Below are 14,596 nucleotides of genomic sequence, written 5' to 3' on the forward strand. Positions count from 1 at the left end.
GAGAACATTTGTTTTAGATTAGAGCTCCTTTTTCTAAAGCGTGGGAGATGACAGCATATCGATAAATTTACCAAGAGAAATCATGCATCCATATGATGCAAAACTGTGTGCACGTAAGTATGAGTGGGTTTACGTGTGTGTGTATAAACACAGATGTCTAGGGAGAAAAATGCATGTCAAAATATTAATAGTGATTCAATGGGGGAATGATTTTGCTTTATTCTTTGTATTTTCTATAATTGGAAAATGGGCAAAAAGAAGTCCCAAAGAGGCTAGGAGACTTATTGTGGGCAACGCACATCCCACACAGTACAAAACAGAGCTGGTACTACAGACATGTCCTTCGCTTGTACCGCACAGAGATTTTCAGATTTAGAACTTAATGCACCCGAACACACGAGATGGCTATAATTATTCACCCCAACTTACATATTCAGAAATTGAGGCTCAGAATCTAAGTGACCTGCCCAAAGTCACACAGCAAATAACACGAACAGTGGGGGCCGGAATCCAGGTCTCCTTCCACTCCTGACAGCAGAGGAGTGTCTTTGTCAAAAGCAACGGTTTCATCAGCCTGACCCTGGTTAAGTCCTAGCTCTGCAACTTCCCTGCTGGTACACTTGGGAAGTTCCTGAATTCTGCCCTGTAATTCTTTTTCCAAGGGTTATGGTGACAATTAAATGTTACAATGTTGTAAAGACCTACTGGTGCAGTCGCCATGCCTCCCTGCCTTTGTCCCAGGTGGAAGGACTCTGTTTCCAAGAACTAGGAGGCATGTCTGCTCATTCGGCTCAGCAGCCTGGTCCTAGGCTCCATGTCAACTGGAATCATATTCGTTGCGGAAAGGAGCAGTTCTGTTGGATGGGAAATGCACGGCATCAGGCCTAACACAGGACAGGATATCAGACTGCTGATCAGACAGTTTGGGGAGCTCCCAGAATTCGGATTCAATAGGTTTGAAAGGGGATCAGAGATTCCAAATTGATTAAAAACAAACAAAAAAAGAGCTGCAGGAGAGTCTAAAGAGCTAATATTCAATGACAAGTTCTCAGCTTGACAAGAGAGAATCTAATGTTTCTATGTAAGCAAAAGGGGGCCCAGTCTAATCATGAGCAATGCATTATCCGATGGGCAACAGAACAAGGCATTGTGGGAAGACCCAGAATCAACAGTTCTAGGATTCTTCTGTCAAGGGCAAAGGTCAACAATGCTCAGAACCACCAAGGAAGTATTGAGACCAACTGAAAAATAAATATCCAGAGGGCTCTCCCTGCCCTAGATGCATAATACTTTCAGTGCTGGAGTACACTTCAAATATGTTCTTGCCTGTTATTCAGATACAGCACCTTAATGACTAGAACTCTAAGGGGCTTACCAAGACTTGGAGGCCCACGAGGCAACGACAGAATAAATTCCCTCAATAAATATTGCTGGATAAATTCATTAAGAGAAAAATGGCATTCAAACAAGAGAAAGGCCGGGCCTCAAAACAGTCTACTCGGAAGACACAGAAAGTGCCTAAAAATATGGTAGGTCTAGCAACTCTCAGAAGCACCCCACTCTAGGATTTGGAGATGGCTAAGATGTATTTATGGACCTAAATGGACACAGAAGCCAGCAAACTGCTTTCAGGGAAGTTGTAGGCAAAGGAGAAGAGGGAAGGGTCTCCAAGGGCCTATATGAATTTCTCCAAGTTTCTGCTCACTATGCTATCCTCGGGACCCTGCATCTTGTTCGGCCACCAGTACAACATTCAGTAAATATTTGTTGAATGCAGAGGCAGGGGAATACTTATCTGCACAAATTTTGGAAGAAAATGACAAACACTGATGGATTTATGCAAAGTGGTTAGCACAATGGTCAGAGCACGGTAGGAGATTAACAAATAGCAGTGCAAGGTAGAATTAGCCATGACTTCCATGGCCAGAGCCCATATTCTCTTAGGCTGCCTCTAGTGGTACTCCCCAGTTCTTTCTGAAACCAACATACAGAAGTAATCCCAGCCTAAATTCACTAGATGTTCTAATAATGCCCATTTCTTTAAATAAATAATAAAATCATGTATACATTCCTTTTCCGTTTACAAAGCTACCCATGTTTAATAGATGAAAAAACTAGGATCACACAACTGGCAAAGCAGCAGACTAGGACTAGAACCACAGATTTCCACATTTTATTAGAATGACCATTTTCTCAACTAGAAATTCAAACAGTGCTTTTATTATGGAATAAAATACTTGAACTCGGGTTGTTCCAGAAATCAGCTCAGATGCTTCCTGGATCACTCTAACAGTGATCGCTGAAATCAGAGACAAAATCCTGAAACAAGAGGTAGCATTTTTTTTTTTTAACCAAAGCCCGTCCTTGGATGTAATGCATTTATTCTTAATAGTTTCTCAAGTAGGAGAGGAGGAACATGCCTGAGAGGCAGGGTATTGTGAGTTTGAGCAACATCTGTACGATTTATTAGCCCTGAGACCCTGGGAGGGCCTTAACCCCAGGAAACTTCAATATCCTCATCTGTTTAATGGGAAAGTAATACCTACTTCTAAGACCATGCAAAGTTCTTGGCACTAAGAAGGCAATCATAAATAAGAGCTGTCCTAATAACTATGCCATGGTATCTACCATTTGGACTATAGGATAAGTGACTGCTTGTCTCCTCCCTGGCTTCTAGTTTCTGCCTAGCTCCTGTTGTGCATCTGTCCAATGGGGACACAACCAGGCTCCCTCCAACCTCGCAAGGGAATGAAGATAACAAAAGAGCTGGCAGAGACATTATGCAAATACCAAATATTATTAAAACATTAATGAACTCTGGCAATTTCCCTGAATTTTGATAAATGGTGTTTATTATGCACTGCCAGCCTCTCACACAATCTGGGCTCTCAAATATTAACTAGATAATAACAGCAATCAGTCTCCTAAAAGACCAAGGTATAGAGAAATAAAGAATGAGTCTAGATGTTTCCAGCCAACATCCACCTCAAAGGAATCAGAATATCTGTACAAACACAGAATGTCAGGACAGATCACAGTGACCACCAACAGCCTCAGACCAACCCACAGCCTATCCAGAACTCTGCTTTGATAGAACAATGGACTTTCTTGGGGCTGACAGGTCACTGGTGATGACAACTGTCTACCATCAATTTACACTCTACTGCACAAAGTTGCCTCCAAAGTAGACCCTTCAAAAAAAGGCCTGAGAACAAGCCTTCGGTCCAGACTAACAATTTTATACAGAGAAAGTAGCTGCTCCCCACCACCCCAGCCGCCTGAAAACAGAGGTAGCGTTCTCCACAGCTCCTTTAAAGGGACTTCCACCAAATGCCTCTACCATTTCACTCCATGCGAGGGGATAATGTTTTTAAGCTGCAGACAGTCCTCAGGTACACACAGCTCAGACAGAGGAAGAACAAAGCCAAGATGAGTTGCGCCTCCCTGCCCCCCCCCAAAACCTCCCAGAAATGAGGGCCTGGTGCCACCCCAGTGACACCTTAACAAGCTGAGGGTCATTAAGACACCTCATTTGCATATTCATGAAAGACTCAAGGCTGTGGCAAGTGAAACAAAGTGCACAAAAAGAGATTTTGTTTTTTAAGCCAAGCGAAAATCCGCTTTAGAAAAAGTAAATCCACACGGGGACCCTAGCTGTCGCCAAACCTTCACTTGTCTAGAGCAGCCAGCACCTCATTAAAGGAAGGCAGGGAACTCACTAATGAATGCAGCACCACACACAGGCAAAGCCCATTTTGCCATCTGCCTTCTAGTGTCCAGAGGGGCAAAAGGCTTAAATGACACTCTCCTGAATTTTCTCTCCTGCAGGTGGAAATATCAAATTCCCAGGGGGACAAGAAAGCCTTCTCTCACAAGGTCAACTGGATAAAAAGGGATAGAAGGTAATTTAGCTTACCTGTCAACATAATACCTCTGGTGACATCAAACGCAGGTATACATTAAGCACCCTGGAATAATTCACCCTTCATATGTGGGTGAAGGTTTGGCTCAATCAGTGTCTCAGTCATGGGGTTAGCATAGAAGTTCCTAATGAGCTGGGTATCTAAACTTACTCCTCCTCCCCTCCCCTCCCATTTTCTGTTGCATGATTATCCTGTGTGATGGTGACCCAGAACCTTTCTCTAGAAAACCACCTAGAGCAGAAGACACCAGACCTGATGCAGGGGGCTGTAACAACACAATGGCAGACTTTCATTATTTATGTCAAAGAGGAAGGCCATGATTAAGCAACTGAAATCACTGCCCTGAGCCTTCTCTGCGTATCCCCACCCTTCTGCCAATCACTGAACCGGTTTTCAGATCTGTAAGCTCACTCCCACCAGGTTTGGGAGTTGTTTAAACAACAACAACAAAACATTTAATTCATACAGACGGTTGAATGGCAGAGTAGCTCAGAAGAGAGCTTTTCAACCCCATACAGGATTTAGGACAACTTGGGCAGTGTGGAGCAAAAGGTAAAATCCAGCCCCAAGTTTTCACATACTTTTCCCAACTTCCCAAAGCATTACAATTACCGGCCCCCAAACGTTCAATCTGTAAAACCCGCGACTTGGACTAGGGCTTCGGGGAGAAAGAAAACCCAGAGGAAAGAAGGTAGCCTAACGACAGAACCAGCAACGACCAACAGCCGGCTGTAATCCAAGTAAACTGTAGCAGGAAAGCAAAAAAATTCTGTCTTCCTCTGGGGTCAAAGCCCTTTTTCAAAAAAAATTTCCACGACCTGGAAAACTGGCTGAGGATGGATTTGTAGAGGGCACAGAGCCGCGTGTTAGGACAGCTCCACACTCGAATCCCAGTTCTGCGCAACGTTAACGGTCAGGCCACGTACTGCATGCCCCCAGGGTTGCACTAGTGGAGCCACAAGCTACGTGGGAGGGAGGCTCCCAGCAGCGGACACTCCTTCTACACCCCAGTAGCAATCATTCGAAGGACAGACACTTGCGGAGGGGGTGGGCTCCAGGTCTGCTTAATTATTTCCCTTCACACACCATCCGACAATCTGTTGAAGGACCTGTAGGTGCCGGGCTCGGGGGTGGGAGTGGCGCCGTTATTCTATCCCCCCCGGCGTCTCCGGGATTCGAAACTCAGGGCGCCTCCCGGGGCCCGCGCATGGACAATACACAAAGAGGAGGAGCCCGGCGCTTCTTGGGGTCCGAGCTCCCAGGCTGGTCATTTTCGAGCTGGGAATCAGAAATTCCGAACTCAGCGAGAGCCCTGGAAAAGCACAGGAAATGCTTCCGAGCGCTTCAAAGGGAAGTCGATTTGCAAATCAAAGTTGCACGAACTCCGGGCGCCCAGCCTACTCGAGCGGGTTACTAGGGAACACCCAACAAGTTTGGTCACCGGGGGCTTGGCATGACAGCGCCGCGCCGCAAGACTAGAGAAGCAACTTGTCGCTCGGGCGCGGAGCCAGAGCCCCGAACTGTCTCCGCGCCCCAAGCTCCGGACGGGACCCGACACTCGGCGCTCATCGGAAGGCGCAGGTCCGAACCTCCGCAGCCAAACCCCTGCATCGAAAGGCGCCTCGGGGTCTCACCTGAACCGCGTCGCTTCCAGGGGCTTCCCTCCGACAGTGAGATGTTTCGCCACGAACACTTCAGCAGCTTACGAGCCCCCCGGCCGGTGAGAAATTAACAAAAGAGCCAGCGAACGGGGGTAAAAGGACCCGGCGCAAAGTGTACTAAAGAAGGGAGCTCCGCTTGCGGCGGAGAAAGAAGGGGAGGCGGACCAAGGATGGGTTCTACCATAGGCACCCGGCTCCGGGAAGGAAACCAAGAAGGAAAGAGAGCAAGAGAAGGGGGAATGGGTTCTCTATCCCGCTTCCCATCACACACACACACACACACACACACACACACCTCCCCCTTTTTCCTTCTTACCCAGCATGGAAAAGATGAAATCCTTGGCTGTGTGAATCTCCAGCGCTCTCTGGTCGTCGTATTCCCGCTGGTCGTGCTTCGTGAATTCTTGGATGAGTTTGTTCAATTCCTCCACCCGAGCTCCTGACCTGAAATCCAGCTCCGGGAACGCTGGCTTGTTGTTACAGCCCAGGGAGGCTGCCTTGCTGGCGGTGGGAGCCGCCATCTTCATGCAAAACGCGCCGAGTAGCAGCTCCGCGGCGGCGGCGGCACCCACCCCCGCCCCCCACCCCGCCCCCCCCCCCGGGCCTCCTCCCCTCGCCGGCTCCCTGGCTGCGGCCCCGGCCCGTGGGCGGGCTGGCGGGCGGGCGGGCGTCTAGGCGGGCGGTCCCGGCTCCGTGCGCCCCGGGCGTCCCGGCTTCGGCAGCAGCTGACTGCAGCGAGGGTGCGTGTGTGGCCCCGACACCCTTCCCTGCGGCCCCACACCGGCCTGGATGCTGCAGGTCCCTGTCCTCCCCCGGCCCTAGCCGGCCGCGGCGACAGCGGTCGTGGAGCCTACCGAGCCTCCCTCGGAGCGAGGAAAGTGAAGTGGAAACAATGTGAAATTCACCAGCTCTGAAATCAACAAGCTGCCGGCTCCGCGGTTACGGAGCCAGCACCAGCGTCCCCATTTAAAGGGACAGCGCACCCAGTGGAAAGAAAAATAAATAAATGACAGAGGTCTGCGCGCCTATGCCACTTGCCAATCTGTACTCGGGCAGACGGGCGAGTTGTGGACGTATTCTTTCTCAACCTCCACCCCCTTTGGGGGCAGGGCTTGCCAAGCTCATTCAAGGAGACGGGAGTCTTTCTCTGTCTGATTTTAAGGGCGGTGTTCTGAGCGAGGGCATCTCTACGGGGAGCATTTCCATCTCAAAAACTCCCAGTGCCTCAGATGGTGAAGGAACCTGCCTTAAGAAATATGAAACCAATCTTCTGACCTTTTCTGCATAGATTGCCAAACATGATAGAATTAAGCATATCAAAAATAGTGCCCACCACGTGCCATATAGATACTCCCATTAAGCACTACGATATCCCTATCTTTGCCCTAGGTAATGAATTTTCCTGGATAACACCTTGTTCAACTTAACATATAATGAGTTAATGAGGCACAGCCTGCTCTTTAGAAAAACTGAAGTGTGGTTGAGGGGTATGGGGGAACAGAATGAATTGCCCCAGGTTCACAATGAATGTTGAATGTCCAGATGAGAATTCTCTCATTCACCAAATACCATTTGAGCACCCACCATCTGCCAGGCAGAGTGCCAGAATCTGGGTGGATGGACAGGGATAAGATAAAGGATTTCTTGCAATGGAGTTATACTTATTTGACCCGGTAGTTTCCATCTGAGTCATGGTCCTTTTAGAATAGGATCTTACAGATGTTTTTCGTGTTTATGATGTTTCTGAGGCAAACATTTAGAAGGTGTGTTGGTTCTCAGAAACTAGTTATCTTCCTAATTCTCTAAAATCCATCTCTTCTCTATTCCACAGTCCCCTATTCAGATAGGAGCTTTTTCATTTTCTCACGAGTTCTCACTGCCAAGAATACAAACTGTTTGGTTAGTCCAGGTTCTGCTATGCCCTTCCCCATAAAATGGAGATGGTAATTCCTATCTCAGAAATTGTGTAATGATTATGTAAAATAAAGTGGTTCAATTTCTGACACAATAAGCAATTAATTAAATGCTAGCTGCTATTACTGTTGTTATAAAATTAATTATTTCCCTTCTCCAACCTGTTCTCCATGTTGTTGCCGGGAGTGATGTTTACAAAACACAGATCTGGCCACTGACATTACCTTGGAATTAATTTCTCTCCCCTCCTTACTCTCTTCTCAACCTTACACCAAAGCCAATTCCATACCTGCCGCCCCCCACCCCAAAGCCTTCCCGGACCCCTCTCCAACCCAGTGGCAAAGTCCCCTCCTTAGGACCTCCACTGCACCCTTTCAGAACTTTCAGATGACACTGATGAATTTTGACCTTGCTTTATCACTGTTAATGCACATTTCAAACTATGAGATTCTTTAGGATAAGGATTACATCATATCCATCTTCATGTTTCCAATGGCATTTAGCCCTGTGGGAAGGTCCTCAAAGTTTTTTGACTCGAGTAATGAATGAAGAACTTTGACAGAACCAGTTAATTTCCTTTGGTTTCCTTCTCCTTGAAACAAGCTCACCCACTCAATATTAAAAAGGATGCATGCCCAGATAAATGCTGGCTTTTGTAGGTCTGCTATGCAGCCCTGACTGACTTCTCATCTGAGACGGTTATTACCATTACCTGGGCAGTGGTATAAACTGTGCGAGTGATTGGAACTCCAGCACAAATCGATCCGCTCCCATCTGTCAGTGTTTCTCTCATGATCAATGGTAGGCATCTGTGAGTCAGCTGACTGAGGTACAGTCAGTCATTCCATAGATAGGAAAGATCCTAGTGCACCCATGCAAGTAAAAACCTCCAACCTACATAGTAACAGTTTGAAATAATCCCGGCAAAAAGTCAAGACACTTGTTCTTCATTTCCAAAAGCATAAACAAGGCATTGCTCTTTTCTTGTTTCTTTTCTTCTGATACTTCTATTCACAGAGAGAAAACAGGTTGCTAGCCGAAATTGCTCTGAGTCTTAGCCCTGGGCCTTGGGTGTTTTGAATGAGTGAGTCAATAATTGGTCTCTCAGTTCTTCAGCACTGTCTGTTCTATTTTACATGAGCTAGATCAGAATTCTATGAATCACTGACCTTTAATGAGCCTATATGTTTAGAGGATGTCCTGAAGAGAAAATGAATACCTTTTATATGATCTTATAGAACTCTGATAACATGGTATAAATATCTCTTGTCAAATTGGCAAAATAAGAAAGAGGATCAAGATTCATAATTTCCTAAATTGGGCTCTTGGGAGGATTTTTTTTTTTAAGATTATTTATTTATTTATTTGACAGACAGAGAGATCACAAGTAGGCATAGAGGCAGGCAGAGAGAATGGAGGAAGCAGGCCTCCCGCTGAGCAGAGAGCCCAATGTGGAGCTGGATCCCAGGACCCTGGGATCATGACCTGAGCCAAAGGCAGAGGCTTTAACCCACCAAGCCACCCAGGCGCCCTCTTGGGAGGATTTTTTAATCTCTGGGCCCCAGTAAACTCATGAGCTCCTCAAGGGCAAGCTTTGTAAACACTGTAAACACTGCATTTAATACAGTTTAAAGTGTAAACACGGCATTTAATACAGTTCCTGGCCCATCTTATGACCTTAATTAGTATGTTTGAATGAATAAATAAATGAATGAATAACAAATTAATATCTCTCAAAGTCTGGGAAATCAGCATTTAGGTAACTTTTGCTACAGTTTCATGCCTCAGTGTAAGCTTTCTATGGTTTCCCAACAATCACTGAAGAGTTGTTATAAATATAGGTATTTCTGCTTGAATTTCATTAAATGCTTCTATTTTCATGCCTCACTCCGTGCCCCCCATACCATGTATGTTCCCTTCCCTAAAAGAAGGAACGGAAATAGAGGGGAAAGTGAAGTGAGAGAGGGACAGATAGAGAAGTTTTGAGAAGATATTAAAGAATGTCCCAGTTCTATAACAAAAGTGCACATTCCAGAGTGTTGACAAATGACCCAGGAAAGGTCAATGGAGTCTGCCGTCTAAACAAGCACTAAGGAGGGTCATTCTTCCAGCATCAAACTGAGCAAAGAAACTCACTGCCTTGCCATGCTGCTGTCCCACTTAGAGGTAAAACTTGCCCCTCTACTTTCCCACTCCAGAGTTTTATTAGCTTGTGAAAGCAGCGTTCTTATTGCTTCTCTGGGGCTGTTTGCTTTTAAATTCAGCTCTTAAGTTCTGTGGCAAACTCTCAGCCCTGAATAACTGGGCTGTTCAGAGCATGTATTAAAAATAGCAAGCTCCACATCCACATGATGGATTAACAAAATATAATTTTAAACAAAGTTGCTCTGGTCTCACAGAGATTTAAATAGCAGCCCAGGCTACAAGATCTGGCCTTCTAGGGTGGTTGGATTTTCATTAAAAGTCTAACACATGGAAGTGGCCCAAGCTTCTTAGATTTGAAACTGTAGGCAGCAGGAAGAGAGGCAAATATCACAGACATGCAGAATGTTGACGGTGGAGAGACTTGGGGAGAAATCCCAACCACCATCTCTGTTTTGCAGGTAAGAGAACTAGGGCACAGAAAGGGAAAGCAGACCTTCCCAAAGGTAGAGATGTTGTGGTTTCTATTTCTCAAATGAACTTTGAATTTAGTAAACATTTAATATATTTCCAGGCCACCGGAGGGGGCATGGAAAATCCCCTAAAATTTGACCAAAATTAATAAAACAAGAAGAGGAGACTGACCCCTGGGCAAAACGAACTCTTTGCTCTTTAAAGTTAAATCTTTGTCAACCAGGAATTGTTGACATTTGGAACTGCTTTTGCCCAGATTCAGGATGAGCTGAGCTGAATCTCCTGGGCATCTCACAAAGTTGTTGAGAGGCACACAACCCCGCTGGGGAAATTTTATCTCTGGTGAGACTGGGCCACAGAAATGTTAGTGAGGTCACCAGAACAGTGTGGATAACCATTTGACTCAGACTGTTCTTTCGAACAAGGTGAACCCCAAGTGAGGTGCTCCCTCTCTGACCCATGCACCTGGTTCCACCTTCAGCTACCCCCCCTACCCGGCCCAGTGCCCAGTAGCCCTGAGGGCCTGGGGGCTCTAGCGAAAAAGTAACTGTCACGGTGTAAATCTCTGCACCCAAATCTGTCCTTTTATTCTCTGCTTCTGCTGTGCCCAAGGAGCCAGATCTGTACATGCGGAAAGAAAATAGAGTCTAGGAATGGTAATAACACAATATCTGATAACAATTATTAACAATTGTCATTTCTTACAATGATAGAGCACTTTACAGTTCAACTGAGCACTTACCACAAAAATCTGTTTGTGGAGCCTCACAACCTCCCACTAAAGCACGTGACTCAGGACTGTTATTCTCATTCCAATTTTAGAGATAAGAAACTGAGGCTCAGGGAGACAGGGAGATGGTGATTTCTGAGAGGCCACCAGCTAGTAATTGTCATCCTTCAGCTCTCTGGTTAGATGTCATTTCCTGCAAATGGCTTTTCCGCAACCTCTTCCACCTGCACACCTCCAAGTCTAGGTCCTGTGGGCTCCTTACAGCCACTCACTGCCTTTGGTTCTGTCAAACGCTGTTGTCCCCTCCTGACAACCTGTCTGTCTCCTCCACAAGAATATACACTGCTTGTGTGCGCTGGCTGAGTCCATTTTGATCACAGATGCATCCCTAGTGCCTATTGCTGGTGCTGGCACATAGTAAATGTTCAATAAATGTTTGATAAATGAAAGAGGAAATGAATAAGCTGGTAGCTGGTTGCAACCCCAAACTCAGTATCTTTATGTCAAACCTCAGACTGTATTGTTACCAATCATCTGAGCATCCAGAAAAACAACAGCAATCTCTTCAGTCTTAGAGAGCCTTACATTTTACCCAGCATTTCCTCCCATGGTCGGATCCCGAAGCTCCATTTAAGTTTCATCATGGCAAACAAAATATTTTGTTCCCCTCTCTCTCTCTACCTTAAAATCTGAGCAGAGGCCGTTTGTTCAATAAATTTTCTGACAAGATAATTTTTAAAAATTAAGTCAAAATTTTCAGTTCTCCCTTCTTTTGGGGAAACCCACTCTGCTTGATCTCATACCTTAGGCAAGAAAAAAGCAGCTGATTAATTGCTCTAGAAATCCTCTTTCTACAAGTGCCTTAACCTCATTAGCTGTTCTGGGGAAACTGTGGGGTCCCCCTTAACAATCTCTGGACACTGTTCTATCTCCTTCTAGCTCTTAAACTTGCCCCAGAGCCCAGCCCCACACCTTCCACATCAATCCTGTCTTATATATACCTTGGGTACTGGGTTACTGGCTAAGGCAGGAGCACAATACCTTGTCAGTGTAGACTTGGAGATGTTTGTTTTGTTTTGCTGCTAATGATCAAATGAAGGGCTATTACAGGGAAACTTAATTTTTTTTTTTTTCTGGATGTCTATAGAAGGTGGAACAAGGAAAAAATGTGTGGTCATTACAGAAATACAAGCTTCAGCTTAGGATACAGAAGCGTTTTCTAATGAGAGACACTCTGCCCAGAATATGCTGCCTTATGATTTCGCAAACTCCCCATCAGGGGAGGTTTTCGGTGCCATGTTACCCACTTGTCAGAGTTATGATACAGCAGGTTCCTGAGTTGGTCAGGAGCTTAGACTCTGATCCCTGAGGTGCCTTTAGGCACTGAAAAGCTATGACTGGATGACTTTTTGTCAGTTACTGTAACAACTGAGGATGCTTTTCCTTCAAGAATCCACCTCACAACAGAACCATGAGTTCTGAACTCTTCCCATGAAGTGTTTTATGTCCATTTTCACATAAGGACCCAAGATTGAGGATTGTGTCTTTCTTTTTCTTAAAATGAATTCATATTTCATTGTTTCTGTCCAATTCTAGCAGGCTATTTTTTCCACCCCATGGTATAGACATGCCACAGACATCACACCCACATCCCACACCCAAATCCCCATTCCAGAAGCTCTCATGGGAAAGAAAAAATAGGTATTGCCTTTAACACATTTATTTACACACTTATTTTATAATGATAGAAGCCGGCTCTCTGAGCAACCTAAAATTGAGCAGGGAATGGTAGTGATGCCTGTTTTGTTTTCTAAAGCTTTAAAAAAAAAAAAAAAAGTTCTCTAAACCCTGCAGGATATAACAAGCTTATTTGAGAAGGGTGGCTTTTCCCCCATGCCCAATGCAGTACATGAATAGAAGGAATTATTTCTCCTGATCCAAGACCTGGTGAGTTGAGCTGTGGTCCAAAGCTCATTTTATTTATTTATTTATTTATTTTTTCTTAAGATTTTATTTATGTATTTGACAGACAGAGATCACAAGTAGGCAGAGAGGCAAGCAGAGAGAGAGAGGATAAAGCAGGCTCCCTGCCGAGCAGAAAGCCTGATGCGGGGCTCGATCCCAGGACCCTGGGATCATGACCTGAGCTGAAGGCAGAGGCTTTAACCCACTGAGCCACCCAGGTAGCCCCCCAAAGCTCATTTTAAATTTCAAGTTGCAAAACCCGGAGAAAGGGCATCTGATGGGAGCCCTGACACTCTTCCAGCTCTGACAACATTATCACAAACAATCCTAAGTACACTTCCTGGACCTTGTATTCAAATTATGCTTTCTCTATTAGTAGTTTCTGAACATAAACACATGCCAAAGAAATCCTCAAATCCTCCAGTGCGTCTAAATAGACTAGAGGGAAAATAGGAGAGAGAAGAAAAAAATACATAAAAAAGGAAGAAACACAGAAAACCCCTCAGTCCCCTCTCTCTATTTAATTTCTAATGATTCATGTCTATTTAAACTGCCCTGGGGATGTGAGTATGTGCATTTTATTATGATTTGCCTCATAAAATTTTGGGGGAGAACCAGGGTATAAAGATATGCATTATGAAAAGATACATTTAGAGAAAATCAGTGGAATAGAAGCCAAGAGACTGATGGTTGCCTGGCTCTTGCCCATTAGTTAGTTCCCTGATCAGTGGAAAAACCTCTCCTCATCTTCGAAACTCCTTTTCCTCAAATGTCAATGTATAGAATATGGTAACACCCAGGCGTGACATTCTGGAAATGTGACTCTGACATGAAAAGACAAATAAAGCAATCCTGTGCTGGGTACAATTTCTTGGTACATTTTGTTTATTTGTTTATTTTTTCACAGTCTACCCTTGCACAGTTTGACATTCCATGGTAGGATGTTCCAGGGATTTTTTACTTTTAGGACCCTGGCTCTGAAAGAATTAGCCTGAAATGAGGAGAGGAGAACCTATAAGTGCATTGGGACCCCCTCCTTGGCACCTCTTGGCTAATAGCCTCTTATTCTCTGCTGGTGGGGGTTGAAGCAAGACTCGCAGCTGAAATTTACTCAGCAGCTTGGCCCCAGGGCATAGACATATGACCTCTGTGTTCTTAGGGCCCAGCAAGGGCCCAGCAGGTACGTTCAGACTCCAGAAATCCTTTTCCCCACAGGATGAGAGGAAACAAAAGGTACCCAAAGAAAGCCCTGCAGGAAGTATTTCTAACAGGCTGCAAAACAGCTATAAAATAATTTCCTGGCCCTAAAATTAGAAGCAATGGTTTGAAGATCTGAAACCTGGGTGCAGGATAAATGAATATAAGGGCCTTTATAGCTGACTTGTAAAGCACTTGTGGACAAGGAATTACAGTTCTGGTAAAGACCTTAGGGAGTCTATTTATTGCCTTACAACTAAGATATGGCAGGAGTCCAGTCTTAGAAATGGAGGCCGAAACTGTCTTTAAGTACTCTGTAAAAGAGCAACTTTATAAAGCTCAGGTGGTAATTGATGATAGTGTGATTCATAATGAAAGAAATGACTATCATGCAATAAATAATATTCCAGTGTGATAGATGACAAAAGAAAAGATGCAACATTGAAGATATAATAGCCATGCATCAAAATGAAAAATGTTAAAGAAGGGGGTGGGGGGAGTTGAGAATTCTACCAGATCAAATCCTACTCATACAGATGAAGAAGATAATAAAGTTCAGGGAATGGAAGTGATTTGCCTATGGGAACACC

At 45.0% G+C, this 14,596-nt stretch overlaps 1 protein-coding gene across 2 annotated transcripts in view; it reads right to left on the reverse strand.

Annotated features, from left to right (window-relative positions):
• Nucleotides 1-7,509, reverse strand: part of MB21D2 (Mab-21 domain containing 2) — a 111,981-nt gene extending 104,472 nt beyond the window's left edge. Inside the window, exon 1 of one of the 2 annotated variants that reach the window (XM_082749832.1) lies at nt 5,901-7,509. In XM_082749832.1, the coding sequence (XP_082605958.1) occupies nt 5,901-6,111 (211 nt within the window). In that variant the 5' untranslated portion in view covers nt 6,112-7,509. The remainder of the gene's footprint in view (nt 1-5,900) is intronic. The other variant, XM_082749833.1, reaches the window with a different exon arrangement.
• Nucleotides 7,510-14,596: the final 7,087 nt, after the last annotated feature.

This window comes from Mustela nivalis, assembly GCF_964662115.1.
Source record: "Mustela nivalis genome assembly, chromosome: 1".
Taxonomy (NCBI): Eukaryota; Metazoa; Chordata; class Mammalia; order Carnivora; family Mustelidae; genus Mustela; species Mustela nivalis.